Consider the following 24,315-nt stretch of genomic DNA (forward strand, 5'->3'; position numbering starts at 1 on the left):
TGAGGATCCCAGTTCAAAGCCATTCTAGGTAGGAAAGTCTTCGTGAGACTCAGTTCTAATTAACCGCCAAAAAACCAGAAATGGAGCTGTGGCTTAAAATAGGAGAAAACTACCCTTGAGCACCAAAACTCAAAGACAGCAAGCACCCAGGCCCTGAGTTCAAGCCCCATGACTGACCAAAAAAAAGGGTGGGGGGGGGGGAATCTGAATAATTTTTTGTTGAACAAAAAAACAAACAAAAAAATAGAATAGTTACCTATGGGAAAAAAGACATCAAGGGGGTAAGAGTAGGAAGCATACTTCTCTGAATATACTTTAATAGTTTTGGCTTCAAAACTTATCATTTGAATTGCATACAAAATTAAATTTGAAAAGAAATCCCTAAAAGCAAAATGAAATGCACACGCCCATCATACAGTAGCAACACCGCTCACAAGTATTGCAGGTAAATGGGGGAGGTGACGATTCTCCAGATGCCCGTAATCCTAGCTGCTAGGAGGCTGTGATCAGGAAAGAATCACAGAACAATGTCTGTCCAGGCAGAACATATCCTAAGACGCCTTCTCAGCCAACACTTGGGTGCACGTGGCGGCTTCCTGAGCCTGGCTGCCCGGAGCTGAGCTCGAGAGGAGGACTCGGGGTTCAGGTAAGACGTTATCCCCGTGGGAGAACTTGGGTGTGATGATGCATACCTATCACCCCAGATGGTTAGAAGTGAAAAACAGGATAGCTCCCCAGGCAAAGAGCCAGGCAGGAGGTGAGAGTCTCATCTCAAAATTAACCAGCAAAGGGGCTGGGAATATGGCCTAGTGGCAAGAGTGCTTGCCTCGCATACATGAGGCCCTGGGTTCGATTCCCCAGTACCACATATATAGAAAACGGCCAGAAGTGGCGCTGTGGCTCAAGTGGCAGAGTGCTAGCCTTGAGCAAAAAGAAGCCAGGGACAGTGCTCAGGCCCTGAGTCCAAGGCCCAGGACTGGCAAAAAAAAAAAAAAAAAAAAAAAAAAAAGAAAGCCTAAGTCCAGAGCTGTCGGCTTTCAGACACTTCACAGCACAAGTTCACCACCAAGCACGGGGGTTCCAGACCAGGCCTGGGCACTAGCTCCTAACAAGGCAGATTTAGCCCATAAAGTGGAAAATCTAGAATTTTTTTCCATAGCAACACATTAAAGGTACACAACTATAGAACGCTGATCTTATATATGGTGTGAGCGCCAAGACGTTTACTGAGCGTGGCCTCTCAAGTGTCAATCAGGGATGGTGACGTAAAGTTTTTAGTATGAATTCTGATACGCCACTTGTAATGCTTACAATGAAATGTTTACTTAGCTTACGATGAGCTTTAATTTATAACTCAACCACGTTTATGAGGTTCTCCAAAACATACGTCTTGCTAGATTAATAAAATTCCTTTCTAGAAGGAAATATTCTAAGAAGTTAATCATTATTAGTATTTTTCTATCTGACTAGAGGAGTTGTTAATGCTTTGGTACACTTTACTCTCTTTTCATTGTCATTTTGGGATTTTTTAAAAACTATATTATCTTTTGTCTTTTCTTTTTTGGTACAAGGGGTGGAGCCCAATTCCAAGGACTTTGAAACCTAGGACATCAAAACTAGAATATTGCAATTGCTAGGCAAGCGCTTTGCCATGGAGCTACATCCCAGCCCTGTTATTCCATTTTTCATTTACTGATTTATTTATTTTTGTCAGTCGTGGGGCTTGAACTCAGGTCCTGGGTGCTATTCCTGAGCTTTTCTGCTCAAGGCTATCACCCTAGCACTTTGAGCCACAGCGCCACTTCTGGTTTTCTGGTGGTTCATTGGAGATAAAACTCTCACAGACCTCCTGCCTGGGCTGGCTTTGAACCGGGATCCTCAGACCTCAGCTTCCTGAGTAGCTAGGATGACAGGCAGGAGCCACCAGCACCCAGCTTGTAATTCCATTTTTAATGGGTGTTTTTCTCAGGGTTGTTTTTTGTTCCCTCCCCTCCATACATATGGAGATGAAACAAAGGGCAGCATTTCCTTAATGGATTATTTCCGAAACACAGTGTCCCAAAATCAGCATGCATTTACAAATTGAAAAAAATTAAACGAAGTCTATTTCTTAAGGAATGAACATTGCTCAAATAATGAATTCCCTGTCACAACCAGCAGTTTCCGCCATCTTCTAACTCAATTTTAAAAAACTGTATAGAGCTGCCCACCTAACTTTCATGGATAGCCAACAGTAAGAGAAACATCAATGCGTGATGTCTTCCGGTTTATTTCCCTAAATGATCGCCATGAGACAGAGCCGTCTTCATTGAGTCTTCAGTTGGAGACCTGGAGGCTGACCGCATGACTTACAAGGTATCAAAGCCTAAGTGTTGGGTGATGACTGCTCTGACGTCCACGCACCCACCGCCCTGCCCCTCGGCCCTCACTCACCCACTAGCACGGTGATGACCTTGTTGCTGGCATACTGCTCTATCTCCCGCAGCCACTCGGGCAGGCAGCGGAAGGATTCCTCGCAGGTAATGTCGTAGGTGAGGATCAGGGCATTGGCGCTGCGGTAGTAGCTCTGTGTGATGGAGCGAAATCTCTCCTGCCCTGCAGTGTCCCAGATCTGTAGCTGAACGGGTGGAAGAGCAGGGTCAGCTTGGAGAAGCAGGAAATTCCGAGAGCATGCCTTGCTGTAGCCTAGAAATGAGAATACCTACACCCAAACAATTTCATGCTTATGTTCTTCCCTGGAGCCATTTAGGATATTTTGTTGTTCGGTATTCGGATCAAGAAAACTTGGGGGGTTTGGGTTTGTTTTTTTCTCTTTGGTTATTTAAGAATTCCTTCTTAGCTGGGCACTAGTGGCTCACACTTCTCATCCTAGCTACTCAGGAGGCTGAGATCTGAGGATAGAGGTTCAAAGCCAGTCCGGGCAGGAAAAGTCCATGAGACTCTTATCTCCAATTAACCATCAGAAACCAGAAGTGGTGCTTGCTGTGGCTCAAGTGGTGAAGCGCTCGCTTTGAGCTGAAGAGCCCAGGGACAGCGCCCAGGTCCAGGGTTCAAGCCCTGTGACCGACCCCAGCCCCCCAAAAAACAAAGAAAAAGAATTCCTTCTTCTTTCTTAAAATAAAATAAAATGCTGCCTCCTGTACATTTACTGTGTCTCAAGTTGTATTAAGAAGCTATGGTGGGCGCCAGTGGCTCACACGTGCTACTTAAGAGGCTGCGACCTGAGAATAATGCTTCAGCTCAGGCAGAAAAGTCCAAGACTCTCATCCCCAATGAACCACCAAAAACCGGAAGCGGAAACGTGACTCAAGCGGTACAGCATCAGCCTTGAGGGGACAAGCTAAGGGACAGCACCCGGGTGCTAAGTTCAAGCCCCAGGGCCAGCACCAAAAAACCAAAACCCTCCAGAAGCTGACACGCAGTGGAGCAGGTGCCTTGTAGGCAGTGAGCGAATCCCCAGCACACCTGCACGAGTTAGGTGCTGCGATACCCGCTTCTCATGTGAGGAGACCACGGCACAGAGCCGCTGAGGCGCATGCTCAGGGGACCCTAGACAAAGCAGCGGGAGCTCGGTCCCAGGACCCGCCCAAAGAAACCTAACTCTTCCCGTGTGTGTGTGTGCGTGTGTGTGCGTGCATGTGTGTGTGTGTGTGTCGTGGGGCTTGAACTCTGGGCCTGGGGGCTCGTGTCATTTGCGTCATGCTACTCGATGCCCCGCCTGGGCTGTGTTGGGAAGAGCTGTGTTCCCTGCTTGCTCAAGGCCTCAAGGTGAGGGGGCAGCGTCTGTTTCCATCACAAAATGCCGTTTCTGTCCAGGAGAAGATGCTGCGGTGCTTACTGCCAGTGTCCCTGGAGCCCGAGGAGACGCTGTCCCCTGCCCCGTCCCTCACGAAGCCGCCGATCGGACTCCAGGCGTCGGAGCGGCCGGGAGGCCTCGCTCCTCGGCCGCCTCTGCCACTGAGGACGCGTTCACGGGGCCGTGGGGTCGACAGAGGCGGTCAGTGCTCTGCGCTCTGCTCGTGCCAGCCTAGCGGGTCACTGAGGGTGGCCCCTGCCACCCTACATGCCACACCCTCTCTAAGTGTGCAAAATGCACACATGCAGAGGCACAGCTCGGGCTGGAACTCAAAGCTCTGCTTCGAACCGAGGAACACAGGGGTCTGCTGCAGGCCTTTCGAATGCCGTGTGCTCGGGACGAGCACATGTCAGCAGCTGCCCTGCGCATTCGACAGCCTGGACGGGATGGACGCTGCTCTGCCTGAGGAAGCCGCCTGACTTTCGCCTGACGGCCGGTTATTAAAGATGGTGACATTCTACTGCCTTTGTCGCCCGCTTGGCATCGCTTTTCTCTGCAATCTCTTTGCCTCTTCTCAGCATTTATAGAAGGCACGGGGAGGACGATGCACACAACATGGCCCTTGTCTAAGACCAAGGCTGTGAGACTCAAATCCATCAGGAAGTAACTACAGCACAACATGAAACGTTCCATCAAGAGGGCCACTGCTACAATCCCAGCATTTGGGAGGCAGAGGCAGGATAATCCCAAGTTTGAGACTAACCTGTGTTACATAGCAAGACCCCACCTAAAACCACAAACAATTTTTTTAAAGGACAGTATGTCTCCTAAGGTTAAGTCTCATGACTGTCATTATATATATTTTCAGAACTGCAGCCATGAATTTTCTAGCCTCTTGCCTACAACATGGAGATACCACTCTTTGATTGCACCAATACTTAATCACTTGAGCCGCCTTCTCACTACAATGTATTGTTGCTATTGGCAACAATGTCAACAATGTCTCCAGTGTGCTGGCCCACATTCTGAGCGGCCTGGTTCTCTTTGACCTCCTCATACCCTCAGTGCCTCACTCCGTGTGTGGTAGACACATTGGAATTATGATTAAAGGACACAAAATTGTGGAATCCTAAAGTAGAGAGAGATTCATTAGCCTTAAGAGATTAGTGTAACAGTGGGGCTGGGGATATAGCCTAGTGGCAAGAGTGCCTGCCTTGGATACACGAGGCCCTAGGTTCGATTCCCCAGCACCACATATACAGAAAACGGCCAGAAGCGGCGCTGTGGCTCAAGTGGCAGAGTGCTAGCCTTGAGCGGGAAGAAGCCAGGGACAGTGCTCAGGCCCTGAGTCCAAGGCCCAGGACTGGCCAAAAAAAAAAAAAAAAAAAAAAGAGATTAGTGTAACAGTGTAAAAGGCTTCACAGGTAAAATGTCATTAGAGCTAGGTAACAGTGGGCTCCTAGGGGAAAACGATGCTTTACCTGCCACTGGGCTTGGCACAAAGCATCAGCTACAATACAGACTGAAGGGGCAAATGGCCAAAGGAATAAATATTTGTACCTATTTTCATAACTTGCCTATCCATGCAACATAAACCTGGCTAAAGAGAAAATACAGCCAGGTGCCAGTGGCTCACACCTATAAGCTACTCAGGAAGCTGAGATCTGAGAATGGGAATCCAATGCCAGCCTGGCAGACAATCCTGGAGACACTTTATCTCCAATCAATCAGCAAAAGGCCAGAGGTAGAGGTATTGACTCACGTGGTAGAGTGCCAGCAGAAATAGAGCAAGAGCCTGGAGTTCAAGCCCCAGTACTGGCATGTAAGAAAAAAACAACAGTAAACTGTATTGTAATTCTGATTAAAATGTTAGACTGGTCTTAGAGCTTTGCTTACTATTCATTAACTGGTGATAAATTTAACCATCAATGGATAGCAGGGGCTCAGCAGTAGACACCTAGAACCCCAGCTATTCAGGAGGTGATCATTGGGAAGGTCAGCGTTCCAGACCAACCCAAGCAACAAAAGTTAGTGAGACCCTATCTTAACAAGGAAGCTGGGGCCGGGGGTGAGTATCTAGAAAAGATTCTGCCTTTTTCTGATATGTTATTGTGCTAAAATACATATAACAAAAAATGTATCATCGTTTACCAATTTTTAAGTATACAAGTCAGTGGGCTACATGGTTTCATTATATTTTCTGCCTAAGCTCATTTTCATACTGCAGGTCCCTTAAAGAGGTGAGCGCATTATCCAGTCGCTAGTAGCTCACACCTATAGTCGTAGATACCCAGGAAGCGGAGATTTGGAAGATCATTGTTCAAAGCCAGCCTGTGCAGCAAAGTATGTGAGGGGCTGGGCATGTGGCTTAGTGGTAGAGGGCTTGCCTAGCATGCTTCAGCCCCAGGTTCAATTCCTTAGCACCACATAAACAGCAAAAGCCAGAAATGGCGCTGTGGCTCAAGTGGTAGAGTGCTAGCCTTGAGCCAAAAGGAAGCCAGAGACAGTGCTCAGGCCCTGAGTCCCAAGCCTCGGGGCATTCAAAAAAGGAGTGCAGGTACACACAAGAAGCTATCAACAACCACATGTGGAATGCTGCTGTCGGGATCTGAAGCTCATTTCTGCTATGTGGCCGATGGCTGGGTTATTAGCACTGGTTTTTTTGTTCGTTTGTTTGTTTGGTCTTTTCTTTTTTGGTACTGGGGATCGAACCCAGGACATTGCACTTGCACTACAAGCACTTTGCCACTGAGCTACATCCCAGCCCTTATTAGCACTTCTCTGCATGGGAACTGGCTCTGAAGCACCTGACTGGAAATCAAGAACGGAGTGGCAGGCAGAACACAGTACCGGGATCAGTGCCTTTCCCTCCTTCCATGCAGTGTCCTGCCGCTCCACCTTTCCTCCCACCCCTGCCACAAGGTGACAGGCCTGTGGTGTCTCCTCTACTCCACGCTTGTCTCTAGTGGGGAAAGCCCGCAGAAGTGGACAGGTGGTTCAGATCCTATCTATCTCCCTTGCTGGCTGTAGTGCCATGGATAAGCGAGTCAACCTTTCTGATGCCTGGAAAAGAGGGGCACTCCACCTGCCACCTGGATTTATACTGAGGGTGAAGGTTACTACTATAGTAACACAGGTGCTGGGCACACACCTGTAATCCTAGCTACACGGGAGGCTGAGGTCTGAGGATCACGGTTCAAAGCCACTCCTGGGCAGAAATGTTCATGAGACTCTTGCCTCCAATCAACCAGAAAAAAGCCCGAAGTGGAGCTGTGCCTCCAATGGTAGAATGCTAGCCTTGAGCAAAGAAGCTAAGGGACAGCCCGGGCTCGGAATACAAGCCCTAGTACAAGCACGAAAACAAAACAAACAAATCCATAAACCAAACCCACCTGTAAGAGCTCCTGGCAGCCGCCCTGACCACAGCCAGCACTCGGTGAATGCTGTACCCTCTCTGGGTGCTGGAAACACCCCCACCTCTTCCAGGTACCAAGCCATCGGGGAGCCACCAAGTTAGGGACAGTTTAGAGGAAATAGCATTGTTTACGGGGTCAACTCAGGAAATCCCAAAAGAAATTTCTTCCTTGGTTTTACATCATCAAACACGACAGAAGACAGGATAATCTATTTAGCCCTCCTTTCTGTCTCCCAGTATATAAGCGTTGTTATTCACAATCCCTTCCTGCTCTACAAAGGCACTGGAAGGAAACTATCACAGCAGAGCGTATGCATTCCAGTGTGGACTTTCCTTCCTTCCTTCCTTCGGTCCTCCCTTCCTCCCTCCCTTCCTTCATGTGTGCTAGTACTGGGGCTTGAATTCAGGGCCTGGGCTCTGACCCGAGCTTTTGTCACTTAAGACTGGCACTATCACTGAAGCCAAAGCTCCACCTCCAACTTTTCATGGTTAATTGAAGATCAGAGTCCTACAGACTCTCCTGCCTGGGCTGGCTTTGAACCCTGATCCTCAGATAGTAGCCTCCTGAGTAGCTAGGATTCCAGGGATGAGCCACTGACACTGGGCTCCGAATAGAGCTCCGTAGACACAATTAACAAATATGATGCAGATATGATCCCACTGTTTCATCTCAACTCTCACAGGGCACAAGAAAGCCTTAGTGGACAATGAAATGTCTTACCTTTACTTTTTCACCATTGATCTCCACTGTCTTGATCATAAAATCAACTCCAATTGTAGCTCCTTGACCTGGGGGAAAAAGACCCTAGAGAGGAAATAATGGCAAATCATAGTTAGGCGCCTCTTTCCATTAGATGAAACTTCCCTGCCCGCCATCCACTGCCCACCTTCCCCCAGCTGAGCTGACTGGAAAGACAACTCCGCTTGATGTCGCGGGGCACTGTGGAACGCAAGCGGCATGTTTTGAGGAGAAGACAGGATGCGCAGAAAGGGAGAGATTGTTGTAAAAAACAAACACAGAAATGGGGACAAAGAAAACCAGAGGGTTAGGGAAACAAAAATCAGACACAGAGTAGTAAGATTGAGGAGCAGAGGGCCCCAGAAATGAGAGCAGGATAGTTGGGGTGAGGGAAATGGAGAGGTTCTCTACAGAGGTCAAACTAAGGAAGCTTCAAGTTGGTTACGCTGAAGGTGTCAGCCACCAGGGTGAACAGCCAATCCGAAGGAGCGAACAAGACCCGAGCCGGCCAATGAGCACAAGAGATGACGACGGGGATTGTCTCCACCCTGGGGCTGGGCTGGTACAACACCATCACTGACTGGGTCGATGGCTCAGGGAGACCATGGAGGAGAAGCAGCAATCAACCAGGAAGCAGAAGGCTCCAGATTTCTGGTGGTCTCAGAACACCATCTTCCCTCCGCACCTCCCTCCCAGGCCAACAGGTGTGATGTGGAAATGAACACTGCACGGAGGGCGAGGATGAAGGGGGTGGGTGAAGGAGGAGGGAAGGGGGCGGAGGGGAAAGAACTTTTTATAAGCTGGAGACATAGCCATTTCCAAAAAGATAGAATATTAGCAAAATTATATGTTTATTTCCTTTAAGCTTCAGGAGGAAGTTGATGGTAGCAAGAAGTTCTACCAAGAAAGGACTCTATCAAGTCTCCCTTCCCTTTTCTCTCCTATTTCAGAAATTCCACTACAATGGCCCTCATTAGCTCTGGAAGCCAAGAAACGGGGCATCTTCAATTGAGTCCAACCCCTGACAAGAGAATTCCTTCAAGTTTGAACTGAAAGGCTGAACTTGACACCAAAAGCCTGCAAAAAATGTAAATATAAACATTCATAACTTTCCTTACAAATATTGAACCAAGGTTCTTCTGTTTTGACTTGGCTCCAACACAGGCTGCCAAATTTCAAGTCTATAGCTCCAGCTGTTTTGTAGTCTACCAAATGCCAAAATCGAACACAAATCCTTCCCAATGTTCTCCTCCCTCGTCCCTCACTATTTTGTTTCCCAGCCATTTGTGCCTCAAAAACACTTGAATCCTACCCATTTTAACTGCTTACTGGTGAATAAAAACAAACATAATCCTGTCTAGGAACTAGGAATTTGGGGTGGGGAACTGAGCTAGAAGGATAAAAGGCAGACAGCAAAGGAAAAGAAGAAGTAGAATCTACTCCTTGGCAAACAATGCTGTTGAAAAAAGGAAGTATTTTCATCTTAAATGACGGGGTTTGGGCTTTTACAGAGTGGAGTCAGAGGTTCAAACGTAGGAGAGAGGGAAATTATCAGCCGAGGAACCTGGGCTGGAATCCCCGGCCTGACCCTGACGCAGTACGAGACCACACGCCCGTCATTTAGCCCCTGAACACTGGCGGTTTTTTCAGGTGAAAAACAAGAGAACACTGAACACTCTCCAAGTGACCTTTTGGTAATGACACCAATTTCCTTACTTCTCTACAGTTCTGAGTCCGGTCCTTCTGGCAAAAGCAGGGAGGATCAGTGCCCCTGGGTGGATGTAAAGCCCACTGGAATTTCCAGTATCCCTCCGCCCAGTGGTGGAGAGCCTGATGCCTGACGGCTCTTTATCCTCAGCTTCCGCAGACTTCCTATAGCGCGTGGGTTCTTTGTGCGCTCACCTCCCATGGGGACGCGACTGTGGGCCCTAAAGCTGCTTGTGTTACCCAGTCTGCCTCTTCAGTCTGCTTCAACCCCACACACTGACAGGCCTTGGAACTCATCAGGCTGCTCCTGCACTGTGGGGAGGGCTGGGGAGGGCAGGGAGGCTCCCCCCCCCAGGCTCGCAGGGAAAGCCAGGGGCAGGACCACAACGGGGACCCAAGACTCCTGAACCAGTGCTCTTTCTCCCACACTGGCAGCCGTACCAGGGATGGAAACCTGGTTTCTGCCAAAGACCATTTGTGTATTAATAAATAACATCATTCGCAGGCCACACAAAATTAGCAACACAGGCAGATGAGCCACAGACTTAGAAAGGCCTGTCTCAACTGGGCACACTGCCTTATAGCTATCCTTGAAGCTACTTGAGAGACTGGAAATGTGAGGATTACAGTACAAGACCAGCCTTGAAAAAACAGTTTATGAGACCCATCTCCACAGGAAAACCTGCGCTTGGTATCACACACCGTCATAGCAGCTATGTTGGGAAGCAGAAATAGGAGAATCGCAGTCCAGACCAGTCCAAGAAAAGAGCAAAACCCTAGCTCAAAAATAACCAGACCAAAAAGGAACTGGAGGCATGGTTCAAGTGGTAGAGGACCTTCCTAGCAAGAATGAATAGCCTATGGGCTGGGGATATGGCCTAGTGGCAAGAGTGCCTGCCTCGGATACACGAGGCCCTAGGTTCGATTCCCCAGCACCACATATACAGAAAACCGCCAGAAGCGGTTCTGTGGCTTAAGCGGCAGAGTGCTTGCCCTGAGCGAGAAGAACCCAGGGACGGTGCTCAGGCCCTGAGTCCAAGGCCCAGGACTGGCAAAAAAAAAAAAAAAAAAAAAAAAAAAAAAAGAATGAATAGCCTAAGTTCAAGCCCAGCACCAGAAAGACAAAAACACCGCAGAGGAGGAGAGGGAGGAAGAGGCGGTCCCAGCTCTCCCCGAGAGCTCGTTAGGAAGGCACAAGCGAGGCATGATGGTCCACACAAGGGCACCGTTCATTTTTCAGGGGACACACGGCCTTGGAAGGACTTCGCAGTCCTGTCGGTGAGCCTCAAGCGGGCAGCCCCACAGGGGACTTGAACCTAGGTCCTACGATAAGGTTTCAAGCCAATAAAAAGACACTGGCTCCAGTGCAGGTCTTCCTTTACAATCTTCACATTTTGTTTATATGTAGAAGACTTAAAAAAAATAAGTGTATTTGGTTCTATACCAAAACAATCCTCTCAGCTTGCTGGGCGGATGGGAGAGGGCAAAGGCCGGGGGGGAGGGGGGTTGAGGCTTCACTTGTATTCATTTGTTTATGACTAGGTTTAGCTTGAGGTCCAACTTCATCTGCTTCTCCTTTTGGATCATTATGAACTATGAATCTAGTTTTGGAACTTACTAATCCACACACACACACGAGTGCATGCACTGGTGGCACCAGGGTACTATTATTACCTTTAGGTGCTCTACCATTGAGCCATGCCCCTGGTCCTTTTTGCATTCGTTACTGTTTGAATAGAGTCTCAAGTTTCTGCCCGTGCCCGCCTGGGCCGATCGCAGTCTCCTCTGAAGCGAGATGGCGAGAACACCACGATGTCCAGGTTCCTATTAGTTGAGGTGGGGCCATGAGCATTTTGCTCAGACCGGCCTCAAACAAGGGTTGCCCCCATCTCTGCCTCCTGATTATAGGTGGCAGCCACTCCACCTGGCCAGTAGTTTATTTTTGATTCTGCACACTGAAAGTAAAATGGCATGTTCTTTTAATAAAAAGAGGGCAAAAACGAGACATGGGAAGTTGGGGTGATCCCCAGAGCTAGGGTTCCTTTAGGTGATTTCGACAAACCCTAGGTCACAGACAATGCAGCTTTTAAAGGGCATGAGGAGCCACCGTTACCAGGCACAATGGCTCACGTCTGTAATCCTAACTACTCAAGAGGTGACGATCAGAGGACCACAATTCCAGGCAAGCCTGTGCAGAAAGTGTGCAAAAGCCCATGTCAAACAATGGCTAGGGGCTGTGCTTTGTGGCAGCTCCATACGGAGCTGAATCAGAACTGAAATCCCAAGCCAGCCGAGGCAATAAAGCGCATAAGCGACTATCTCAAGAGAGAAGGCCAGGTTCGGTGGCCCCCACCTACCAGCCCAGTTACAGAGAAAAGCATAAAAAGGATCATGGTCCAATGGGGCTCAGGCAAAAAAAAAGAAATGAGACCCTACCTCAAAAATGACCAGCACTGGGGCTGGGAGTGTGGCTTAGCGGTAGAGTGCTTGCCTAGCATGCATGAAGCCCTGGGTTCCATTCCTCAGCACCACATACATAGAAAAACCTGGACGTAGCACTGTGGCTCAAGTGGCAGAGTGCTAGCCTTGAGCAAAAAGAAGCCAGGGACAGTGCTCAGGCCCTGAGTCCAAGGCCCAGGACTGGCAGAGAAAAAAAAATACCTGCACCATCAAAGGAGGGATGAACCGGAGGCATGGCTTAATGACAGAGCACTGCCTAGCAAGCACAAGGCCCTGAGTTTAAACCCCAGCGCCACCAGTGGACCGGGGCAGTAGCTTGCGCTTATAACCCCAGTCACTCAGAGGGTGGCGATACAAGTACCGCAGTTCTAGACAAGTTTAGACAAAAACTTAGCAAGACCTCATCCCAAAACTCAAGCCAGCCACAGTAGTGGATACCCCAAGCCCCAGAAGTAAGAGGACTGCAGTCTGAGGCTAGCCCCTGACGAAAGCACAAGACTCCATGTGAAAAGCACCTGCAGCAAGCAGGCGGGCAGACAGCAGACGCCCCGGCGTAGGCAGCCGCCTCGCGTTCCCTTACCTGAGTGAATCGGCGGACCAGGCACGTCTTCCCCACGCCGGCGTTGCCAATTAAAACAATTTTGAACAGGAAGTCATAATCTTCCATACTCATTTACACAGCTGCAAAGCAAACACAGACCACAGTGAGAGGCGCCGGGTCCCCGCGAATGACGCTGCTGGCGGGGAAGGGACACACATGTGTCTGGTCACCACGGACTTTACTCCTCCAGATGCTGCATGCCACCAACGGCAAATGACACAGGTCCCTTTCCCCCAGTAACCTTTGTCCCTCCAAGCCACCAGGACACCCGCCTCCAGCGATAAGCCCCGAGTCCCACCTTCCCAGCTGGGGGCGCCGGGCAGCCGGGGCTGGGCTGTGGAGGGGAGGAAGGCCGCTGAGCCCCCCCACCTCCTCCAAGCCCCGGCCCTCCACACCCAGCCCTCTCCCACCACACGCTGCACCCCCATTCTACAGGGTGCCCCAAGGGCCGCCTCTCGGCATGTGTGTGACCCTACCTGGGGTGCCCCCTCCCCACGTTTTCTTCAAGCCCCAATTCAAGGCTGCCTTCGCTGTCTCCCTCCTCCCTTCCCTCCCTCAACGTTTCTCTCTCCCTCATTCCCTCCCTCCTCTAGCCTTCCTTCTCTCTTCTTCCTTCTCTCTCCCCCCCACCCTTCCTCTATTTCTCTCTCCCTCATTCCCTCTCTCCTCTAGCCTTCCTTCTCTCTTCTTCCTTCTCTCTCCCCCCCACCCTTCCTCTATTTCTCTCTCCCTCATTCCCTCTCTCCTCTAGCGTTCCTTTTCTCTTCTTCCTTCTCTCTACCCCCCCGCCCTTCCTCTATTTCTCTCTCTCATTCCCTCCCTCCGTCTCCCTCCTTCATTCTCTTACTCTATCTCCCCTTCCTCCCTCCCCCCGCCGTTCTTCCACAAATAAAGTGATAAGCGTTCACCACTCCTGTGTCCTAACTTCACTTACAATGCAGAGGTATTTGTGCGGGCGTCTGCCTCAGCCCTGAGGAGGGGATCGTCTTCCACCTCTATTTTTCTAAACTCTAGGGCAGAGTTACACGCGGGAAATGTCGACTCTGCAGCAGGAAGAGAAACTAGGGCACACTTGCCTCCTTTCCCCGGTGGTGCTGAGAATACTACATGCTGTTTACCTTGGAGGACTGGTTAAGGGTTTGTTTGTTTGTTTGTTTTGCTGGGGCCGCGGTGGGGGCTCCCTCAGCTGGCTGGCTCTCAGCTGGCCCAGCTTCCTCCCGACCCCCGGGCTCATAGGACTTGACCTCAAGGCCGGCTCCTGAGCTCCTCTGAGCTTTGTTTTTGTTTGTTTTTGCTCTACCACACTGAGCCACAGCAGCACTTGTGGTGGGAGGTGATTCATTGGAGATGACAGTCCCACAGTGCTCCCTGCCCGGGCTGGCTTCCCGCTGTGATCCTCAGATCTCAGCCTCCGCATAGCTAGGACGACAGGCGTGACCCAGCAGCCAGTGCCTAGCCCACACCAGCTTTCTGTGGGTTGTTTTGGAGACAAGAGTCTCCTGGACGTTACGACCCAGGCTGGCCTTGAGACACCATCCTCATCTCTGAGCCTTCTGAGTTGCCGGTATTACAGGCGCGGGTCACCAGTGCCCAGCTATTCTATTTCTTAATAAAACGTCCCAATAGTTCTGGTACCCATATAAACTCGCAGTCCTTGCCTGAGAGCCTGCCGCCGTATCCCGTCACCTAGAGACACCATGGGCTCCTACTACCGACAGGAGCCAAGTCAAGGGAAACAGCCGCAAAAAGCGTCAAAAACCGCCCTTGCCAGCAGCTGTGCTTTCTGAGTCTTGGACAGATGGGAGGCATTCGTCGCTGGAGGGAGACGGAAAGGACCCTGAGCCGGGGGGAGAAGCTCACCCCACAGAGACCTGGTGCTCACCGGCCACCGGCTTGTGAGCGGAGAGCCCAGCGCTCGGAACTTGTCCTGTCTCGGGGTCAGGCTGTGTGGAAAGGATTCCAGTGACCCTTGGAGAGATGACCGGCAGTCAAGCCAACGCAGGCAGCAAGCAGCTCCTGGGCTTCTGTCGTGGATCACGGGCAATATCAGAAATATTTCTCTGTGCAGGAATGGGGTCCATGAACGGCAGTTCTGTTGGCCATGTGTCCTGTACTACATTTGGTGCTTTTCATCTATTTCCACTTGTTTCCAACCATCTGTGAAGCTGGTACTTATTAATATCGTGTATTATCTAAGCAAAGTGAAGTTAAAGGAAACCAAGGTGGCCCAAAAGCAAACAGCCAGGCTCCAAATTCTAAAAGTATACATTTTATAGGGCTGGGAAGGTGGCTTAGCGGTAGAGGCTTGCCTAGCATGCAGGAAGCCCTGGGTTCGATTCCTCAGCACCACATTCACAGAAAAAGCCAGAAGTGGCACTGAGGCTCAAGGGGTAGAGTGCTAGCCTTGAGCAAAAAGAAGCCAGGGACAGTGCTCAGGCCCTGAGTTCAAGTCCCAGGACTGGCAAAAAAAAAAGTACACATTTTATCAAAAGAACTCTAATAGCCAGGTGCCAGTTACTCTTACATGGAATCGGGAAGACCATGGTTCAAAGGCACCCACGGCAGAAAAGTCTGTGTGTGAGATTCTGTTTCCCACTGATCAGCAAAAGAGCAGGGTTAGCAATGACTCAAGTGGGAGATCACCAGCTATGAGTAAGCAAGAACACAAGGCCTACAGTTCAAACTCATGATCTGGCACAAACAGACAAATAAATAACTCTAACCTTAGAGTCAACGAGATCAAGGTGTCAATCCTGGCTGTCTGCATTCTAAGTCTGTGCCTTTGGGCGGGTAGGACTTTTTAAGGGGCTCAACTTTATCCCAGAATTGTGATGCTTGAAAATTTCACGGAAACTTTGAGGGCAGCATGCAGACTTTTTTTTTTTTTTTTTGGTCCATCCTGGGGTTTGAACTCTGGTCGCTGAGCTTCTTTGTGCTCCAAGCTAGCACTCTGCCACTTGAGCTACAGTGCCAGTGCAAGCTTTTTCTGAGCAGCTCATTGGAGACGAGAGTCTCGCAGACTTTGCTGCCAGGGCTGGCTTTGAACTGGGATCCTCAGGTCTCAGCCTCCTGAGCCGCCGGCGCCCGGCTTGTGCTCGGACTCCTAATGACCTGACCCGCTTGCTTCACATCACAAGGAGCCCGCCAGCCGACGGCCCAGTGACCACATCATAGCTCTCCGCCCCCTCACCCCCACACCAGCCCCACTGGTTCTCTTGGTTTACTTCAGCATCACGAGACGGTTGTGTTCGTGAAACGATTCACGTGCACACGGCCGGCCCTTCCCCTCGCCACCCCGGCCCGCTTTCGCTTCTCCTTTCCACCTCGGCGAGAGCAGCACGCGCTCTAGGATGTGACCTGAGAACGGAGCTTGGTCCCCTCGGATATGTGTTCCCACAATCATCATCTCCTCCTCCTCCTCCTCCTCCTCCTCCTCCTCCTCCTCCTCCTCCTCTTCCCCCCTCCCCCTCCCCTTCCCTCCCCCCTCTTCCTCCTCCTCCTCCTCCCCCCTTCCCCTCCCCCCTCCTCCTCCTCCCCCCTTCCCCCTCCTTCTCCCCCCCTTCCCCCTCCTCCTCCTCCTCCCTTCCCCCTCCTCCTCTTCCTCCTCCTCCCCCCTCCCCCCTTCCCCCTCCTCCTCCTCCTCTCCCTCCTCTCCTTCAGCAAGACCCACACGCATTCCTAAACCGGTTCATACCTGTCTCCGCCTCACCTCTGCATCTCCACACCCTTTACACACACACACACACACACACACACACACACACACACACACACCCATCACAGGAGGGAGACAGGTGAACCCCGACCCCAGCCCTCCCTCGTCATCCTCTCACGGTAGGTTAGCGAATGGTGGAATCTCAGCAGAACCATGTGGGGTGGAGACTGTGGGCGTTCCTGACTTGAGCAATGCGGATATTGAAACCCAAGCCAAGTTCAATGAGACGGTCCCACCACTCATCCCGAGTGGAGCTGAGATTCAAACCCAGGCCCCCGACTCCTGCACGCAGGGCCCTGAGCTATCACTGTCCAGACGTAACTGGGGAGGGCACAAGAAAGACAGGATCAAGGAGGGGCGTGTGCTCGATAAAGGCGACGCCTCACTTGCCTTCCCTCTGCCTCCAGAGACAAAATCTGAGTATACTATCTGTAGTAATGGACGTAGGACTCAAGGCAGACCCCTAGTAAATCTCGGGGACGCAGTATGACAACACTTCCGGCTCCATGTGCAAAGGAAATCCAGGGCGGGCTGCAGGACCGCGGTGAGGATGGGGCCTGAGGCCTCTCAGGAGCCAGGTACAACAGCAATGCAGGGCTGGGCCGCATGTCCCCCGGGGCTTGGACGACGCCAGACACATTGATTTCAACATCTTTGCCAGGTGCCAAGGTTTCAAAGCAAGAAAGCTGGAGGTAAATTGACAGAACAGCCTGAGATTCAGGCCTCCAAGAGGAGGGTATCAACACGCAACGGAGGTACCTTTCTCAAAGAAAGGAAAAGGGAGTCTGTCGTGGGGAGTACCGGGGAGTACTGGGGAGTCTCTGTCATGGGGACCACTGTCTTGCGTGGCCGCCACCCGCAGCAGCCACAGAAGAAAAGACACTTCCTCCTCTTTCTACAGAACATTCACTTGCAAGGTTGTAAGGAGCAACCCTGGCCAAGATGCACTGTATTCATAAACTGTTGAATGCCAACTCTGCTGTACACCTACTTAAAGATAATAAAAAGTATAAAAAAAAAGAGAAAAGTCACAATAAATAAATAAAAATAAAAAATATTTACTTGAATGCTTTGCTGTTTCTATTTAGTTTATTTCTTTTTGGTGCCAACTGAACCCAGGGCCTCACGGTAAGTACCTGCTCTCTCGCTAAGCAACACCTTTCAGCCCTGAGTACTTTGCAAATGGACCTGCAGAGGAAAATGTGTCTGTTCTCTTTAAAACTGCAGGCTTTCTGTGGCTAAGGCTGGGACTGTGAGCTCCGGGTTATCTGCGGTGGTTTCTGTTCTGTTTCTAATAGAAAACACATTACTGACAGAGAAGCTCACAGGATTCTCTGCAAACCACACTTTGAGGAAGCCCTTCCGCTTGGTCCATAGTGTAAGAGCCCACATCTTACCAACTGCTGTGTGATAAGGAGGTATCCCGGGAAAGGGAAACCCATTCAGAGGCCAAAAGTCCTCCCTGCCTGTCCCAAAGTTATCCCTTGTCTGTGACACAACCATGTTGAAAGGTACAGTATGGGCCAAGCACTTCGGGAGCTTCTCCATTCTGTTATTCACAGGAATAACAAAAGCTGGCACTCTTTCAAGCTGTTCGTGTACCACCTTCTCCTTCACTTGAACCTACTTCTTGACTACCCACACTGCCCCGGATGTACTTGTACTATTCATCCCTAACTTACGGAAGAGGAAACCGAGGCACAGGGAGATACATCCTAAAGTCCTAAGAGCTAGGCTTCAGACGAAAGGTACACCCCCCTTCCCTGTGGCTTGAAAGCGAGACTACCTCGGACAAGGAAAGTCGCTGCTTCGTGTCTTAGGACTGGCAGCGCCACTGCGTCCATCACGAGGGCCGGGGGTGAATGGATCCCGGGCCCGTGATAACGTGAAATACCACAGCGCAGCCATGGCGCCACACACTGATTCCGGGTGAGACATCACTTGTCATGCGGTGACAAGCAGCCCCTCCCTCTGAAAGCTAGACTCAGCCCTCCCCATCCCTTGATGCCACGCCCACAGTGCAAACCCACTCCTCTGCCCGGGCTCGCCTGACGTCAGGATCTTCCCGACTTCAGACTCCCGAGTCGTCAAGATGATAGGTGTGAGGTACCAGGCTCCTGGCATATAAATAATTTTAAGTAGCCTTAAAAAACAAACAAATAAACAACTATCTTCACTTCCCTAGCCTTCTCAGTCTAATAGATAAAGCCAGAGACAAATCCTTACCTCTACTTTGACTTCCAGCTCTGGCCCAAAAATATTTGTCCTTGTGTAGGACTGTGTCTTGAGTCCTTTTCTGTCACAGGGCCTCGTCTTTGTAAATGAGAAGGTTGGTGAGTAAGTGCCAAGGGCCCATCTCAAAGGAACATGTGGTACAAGGTCATGAGGTCAAGACCTGCATCTGTTAAAAAGCTGGTAGGGACTGGGAATGTGGTCCAGTGGTCCAGTGCTTGCCTAGCATGCGTGAAGCCCTAGATTTGATTCCACAATACATAGAAAAAGTTGGAGTGGTGCTGTAGCTCAAGTTGCAGAGCACTAGCCTTGAGCAAAAGAAGCTCAGGGACAGTGACCAGGCCCTAAGTTCAAGCGAAAAGCTGTGTAAAGTTTCCTAAACAATAAAATTGGGTCACTTTGGAACATCTACACTGAGTTGTTTAAGAGGTAAATAAGTGGTAAAGTATGCCTTTTAAAAATATAATAATCAAATGGAAAATTTCAAATCATTTTGACAAGTTATATATGCCAAATGCAGGCAGTACAGAGAAAAAAGAAAACAAAACATCATCTCTAGTCATTTTCCTGGCCCCCACCTCCTCCTGGATATAATTACAGTTTACATTCTGGAAAACATCTTTCTAGTCAATTATATCTGTGTATATTTTATTATAAATGTATGAATTTTAAAACAGCAGCAGCATTACATAGTTGTTTTCATTTGTTTTGTTTTCTAGAGTGGTATTTTACCAAAACCTCAAATCAGAGCTCATACTATTCAAATAGAGGCAGCTACTACAAACCGGTAATATTCGCTCCCAATATCTCAATACTCAAGAGAGGACAGTATGTGCAAAGGATGACTTTGAGAAATACTATTACAACCCATTCCTAGAGATCGAAAATGTTCCAAAAATTCCAATGATCAAAATCTGGGTAACTCTGTTGAAGCCAGAATTTAGCAAACATGACGGTAGCTGTCAATTCTTTCTTCCCTCACTGCTGGAGTTACATGTAACATTCATGTTCTCAATGCTATTTTATAGGTTTTGAAGTCAAAACTGACCAGGTAGGATGGCCAGATATGAAAGAAGAGGAGGAGGAGGAGAGGAAGGGGGGAACTTTGTTCCACTGGACACAATGGTCCAATTTCAGATAACAAGAAATAAATTTTAATTTTGTTTCAAATCCTGCATGAGACAAATGAATATTTTTGTGTCTTCATACATGCTAGGCAAGTATTCTGTTTCTGAGTTATATCCAGGTCACCAATATGAATAATATTTCAATGTATATATGACCTAAATAGCATATGGGCATACTTATACTTAAAAATTATTTGATGATGTACAAGCAGAAAGGGAAATCATGAAAACAACCCCATTTGCAGTAACCTCGAAAAGAATAAAATATTGAGGAATTAACCTAACCAAAGATGTAAAGGACCTATTTAGTGAAAACTATAAAAATCTAAAGACAGAAATCAAAGAGGACACCAGGAAATGGAAAGACATTCCTCATGGATAGGCAGAATCAATATTGTAAAAATGGCCATACTGCCAAAAATGATATACAAATTCAACACAATCCCCATCAAAATCTCCATGACATTCTTTACCGAATTAGAGAAAACAGTCCAAAAATTCATATGGAACAACAAAAGACCCAGAATAGCCAAAGCAATTCTAGGCAAAAGAACCAATGCAGACGGTATCACAATACCAGATTTCAAGATCTACTACAGAGCCATCGTAACAAAAACAGCCTGGTATTGGCACAAAAATAGACCCAAAGATCAATGGGATAGATTGGAAGACCCGGAAATAAAAGCGCATACTTACAGTGAACTGATTTTTGACAAAGAAGCCACAGACATACAGTGGAAAAAGCATAACCTCTTTGACTACTGGTGCTGGGAGAACTGGATAGCCACATGCAGAAAACTAAAAGTGGATCCCAGCCTGTCACCAAGCACTAACATCAGCTCAAGATGGATTAAAAGACCTCAACATCAGGCCTGAAACTCTGAAACTACTACAGGAAAGAGTAGGAGAGACACTAGAGCTTATAGGCACAGACAAGAACTTCCTGAACAGAGTCCCAGGGGCACAACAGATTGGAGAGAGGCTCAACAAATGGGACTATATTAAAATAAAAAGTCTCTGCACAGCTAAAGACACAGATACTAAAGTAGAAAGACAGCCAACCAATTGGAAAAGATATTGACCAGCAAGGCAACAGACAAAGGCCTAATATCCATCATCTACAGAAAGCTCAAGTAACTAATCCCTTCCAAACCTAGTAAACCCATCTCTAAATGAGCCAAGGAACTAAATAGACACTTCTCAGAAGAAGAAACAAAAACGGCAAAGAAACACATGAGGAAATGCTCAACATCCCCGGCCATAAAGGAAATGCAAATAAAAACTACTGCCTGCTACAAAGAAAAAAGTATTTGAAATCTTTGGATAGTCAATAAAAGTACTCCACATCACACACACACACACACACACACACACACACACATGATCTGATGTCTATCTGCAATTCAAAGTCAATTGACAATCGAATGTGTTCTCTACCTAGGTCTGAATAAGGAAGCGAGACAAACACGCCCTCTTCGAGATGTGGAGGCTGGGTGAGGGCGTCCCAGGCAAGGCTTCTGATTTTTAAAAATGGGGGGCTTTTAAAAATGGGGGGCAAAGAGAGGGCTAACAAGTTCCACACTAAAATTTCAAGACAGTTTTTAGGTTGTTTTTTTGGGGGGTGGGTGGGGTGGGGTGGGTCTTTAGACTCTGTGCCAGACTCCAGGGGCCAAGGTCAAGCTGGCGACCAGGCTTGGCAGGCAAGGCTGTGTTCTTCAGTAATCCTGGAGCACTGGGGATCCTCCTCGAGTTACCTCCCTCTTGTGCGTCAGCTGCACGCTCCATGCCCAGTGGCGGCCCCCCACTCTCCTTAAGCACGCGTCCACAACGCACCCCTCTCCGTCCAGCCCCCTGCTGCGTTCAATTAGTTTACATTGACTTGAAAGCTCTGGATCCATCTTTCACTCTAACAAGGCTCTGTCCCAGGAAGCTCATTATCGCTTAATTACTAAGAGGCAATGACTAACCATTACTATAATCAACTGCTGCACGCCGGCTTGCTTTACATCAGCCGCTCATCTCACGTTATTGCAAGTTCATTACTGCGCTTGGCCATGGATGTCACACACCCACCTGTGCCCGAGCTACTCCTCACTCACCAGGACATAAACTGCAGAACTTTGTTCTACGGCCATTTGTAGTTGATAAAAAATGACTTCACAAGTGATGTCATCTTGACCTCCCAACATCTTCAAGATGGAGTTCCTGTCGTTTGCCGTGCAGGTGGCGAGGCCGAGGTCACCGAGTGACTCACGCTCAGTCACACGCCGATGACTCGTAGGCTGGCTATGGTGGCCACGTAGACGTGCTCTTTGCCAGAGGACACTCTTGTTTTCTCCGATTTCTCGGTATCTGGATCATGATCTAAGCACACGGTATGCGGGGAATGGTGCTCAATGTTTTCCATATGTAATCTTCATTTTTAGGAGCCCATTCAATGGGGACTATGATTTCCATTTCACAGATAAGGACGTGGAGGCTCTGAGAGGCTAACTTGTTCATTATCAAGTAATGAGTGAAAAAGTGTCTGGCTTCCAAGTATAGATCTTTCTTTTTCATTTTCCTTTTTTTGGGGAGGGAGAGGGGTGAAGGGGACACTACTGGAGTCGGAACCCAGGGCTTTGCCACAACTAAGCTGGGCTTCTTACTGGTTATATTTGGAGATGGATGTCTAGCAAACTCTGCTGCCTGGGCTGGCCATGCACTGTCATCCTTCAGATCTCAACCTCCTGAGTAGCTAGGGTTACAACATGAGTTATTCACACCTGACTTATAACACCTAGGTCTTCCTGGACAGAAATTCTGTTGGAACTGTGTCTTAACTCCATACACTAAATTCTAGCTGGATTCAAGGTTTGAATTGTATGTGTGCCAGTCCTGGGGCTTGAACTCAGGGCCTGAGCACTGTCCCTGGCTTCTTTTTGCTCAAGGCTAGCACTCTGCCACTTGAGCCACAGCGCCACTTCTGGCCATTTTCTGTATATGTGGTGCGGGGGAATCAAACCCAGGGCTTCATGTATACTATGCAAGCACTCTTGCCACTAGGCCATAGTCCCAGCCCCTCAAGGTTTGAATTTTTTTAAGCAAGAAAATATTTTTAAAAAGCATTACATATGTGTGTATGCACATATGTATGTATATATGAAAAATCTTAAATAGGTAAGCTTTAAGAATTATTCAAGGGCTGGGGATATAGCCTAGTGGCAAGAGTGCCTGCCTCGGATACATGAGGCCCTAGGTTCGATTCCCCAGCACCACATATACAGAAAACGGCCAGAAGCGGCGCTGTGGCTCAAGTGGCAGAGTGCTAGCCTTGAGCGGGAAGAAGCCAGGGACAGTGCTCAGGCCCTGAGTCCAAGGCCCAGGACTGGCCAAAAAAAAAAAAGAATTATTCAAGGCTACATTATAAAATAAAAAGAAACAAATTTGACTACTTTAAAAATTCTCGCTGCTGAAATAAAAATGAAGATCCATATGCAATACAAGTAGTAAAGTCTAATTTCATTGGATGCATGAAGAACTCCTAAAAGCCAGGTGTGATAAGACACACCCTTGAAAGCCCAGTACTGAAGAGACTGCAAGTTCAAGTCCAGCTTAGGCTATATAGGCAAGACCTCCTTCTAAAAATAATAACAAAAAAGGAATTCCTATAGATAAGTAAGAAATCTAACAGCCCAAATTTTAAAAATGGACTACGGACATGAGCAAACAAGAAAATAAAGTAAGGAAATAAAAATAGCAAAAAAAAAAAAAGAAATAAAATAAAGTACATTTTAAACTCATGATAATTTGTAAGTAAATTATAATAATAAGTAAAACTATATCAAATATGTAACAGAGAGTCACTTTTTTTATTTGTTTTTTTTGTTGCCAGTCGTGGGGCTTGAACTCAGGGCTTGAGCACCGTCCCTGGCTTCTTTTTGCTCAAGGCTAGCACTCTGCCACTTGAGCCACAGTGCCACTTCTGGCCGTTTTCTATCTATGTGGTGCTGAGGAATCGAACCCAGGGCTTCATGTGTACGAGGCGAGCAGTTTACCACTAGGCCATATTCCCAGCCCGGAGAGTTACTTTTGTCAATGCAGATTGGCACAGTTCACCTGTATCAGAGACAGTACAGTATGGCTTTGAGTGGAAGTCTAAGTAATGGTTTTAAGAGAAACAATACTGATTTAAAACTTTAAATACTATTACAAACCCTCTGTATTCTTAGGAATCCATGTAATAAATTTACACTGGGCCCACTAAAATGGCACATGTAATAGGATATTCATAACAACAATACTATATTTATGAGAGCAGTTATTAAAAAAAAAAACTTAAAGTCCACCAGCAGAAAACCAGTTATATAGGTTACAGCAACTGCATACAAATAGAGCGCCCAGCTGCGAAAGGCATCTGCAAGATGTAGGAGGTGAAAGAAGCATGTAGAGAATGGAGGATAGCACTTGAGAAGGGTGGGCGGGCGGATGGTTCTGCGTCTGTACGTGCATAACGCACTGAGAAGGATGGAGAAGGGTCGGCG

The 24,315-nt window shown here is 48.4% G+C and overlaps 1 protein-coding gene across 4 annotated transcripts in view; it reads right to left on the reverse strand.

Annotated features, from left to right (window-relative positions):
* Positions 1 to 24,315, reverse strand: part of Rab30 (RAB30, member RAS oncogene family) — a 76,693-nt gene that overhangs the window by 2,296 nt on the left and 50,082 nt on the right. For 3 of the 4 annotated variants that reach the window (XM_048359895.1, XM_048359896.1, XM_048359898.1), the window contains exons 2-4: positions 12,698 to 12,798; positions 7,933 to 8,016; positions 2,434 to 2,617 (exon numbers count right to left, since the gene is read on the reverse strand). In XM_048359895.1, the coding sequence (XP_048215852.1) occupies positions 2,434 to 2,617; positions 7,933 to 8,016; positions 12,698 to 12,790 (361 nt within the window). In that variant the 5' untranslated portion in view covers positions 12,791 to 12,798. Of the gene's footprint in view, positions 1 to 2,433; positions 2,618 to 7,932; positions 8,017 to 12,697; positions 12,799 to 17,569; positions 17,575 to 24,315 lie in introns of all 4 variants that reach the window. The other variant, XM_048359897.1, reaches the window with a different exon arrangement.

This window comes from Perognathus longimembris, chromosome 13 (genome assembly GCF_023159225.1).
Source record: "Perognathus longimembris pacificus isolate PPM17 chromosome 13, ASM2315922v1, whole genome shotgun sequence".
Lineage (NCBI taxonomy): Eukaryota > Metazoa > Chordata > Mammalia > Rodentia > Heteromyidae > Perognathus > Perognathus longimembris.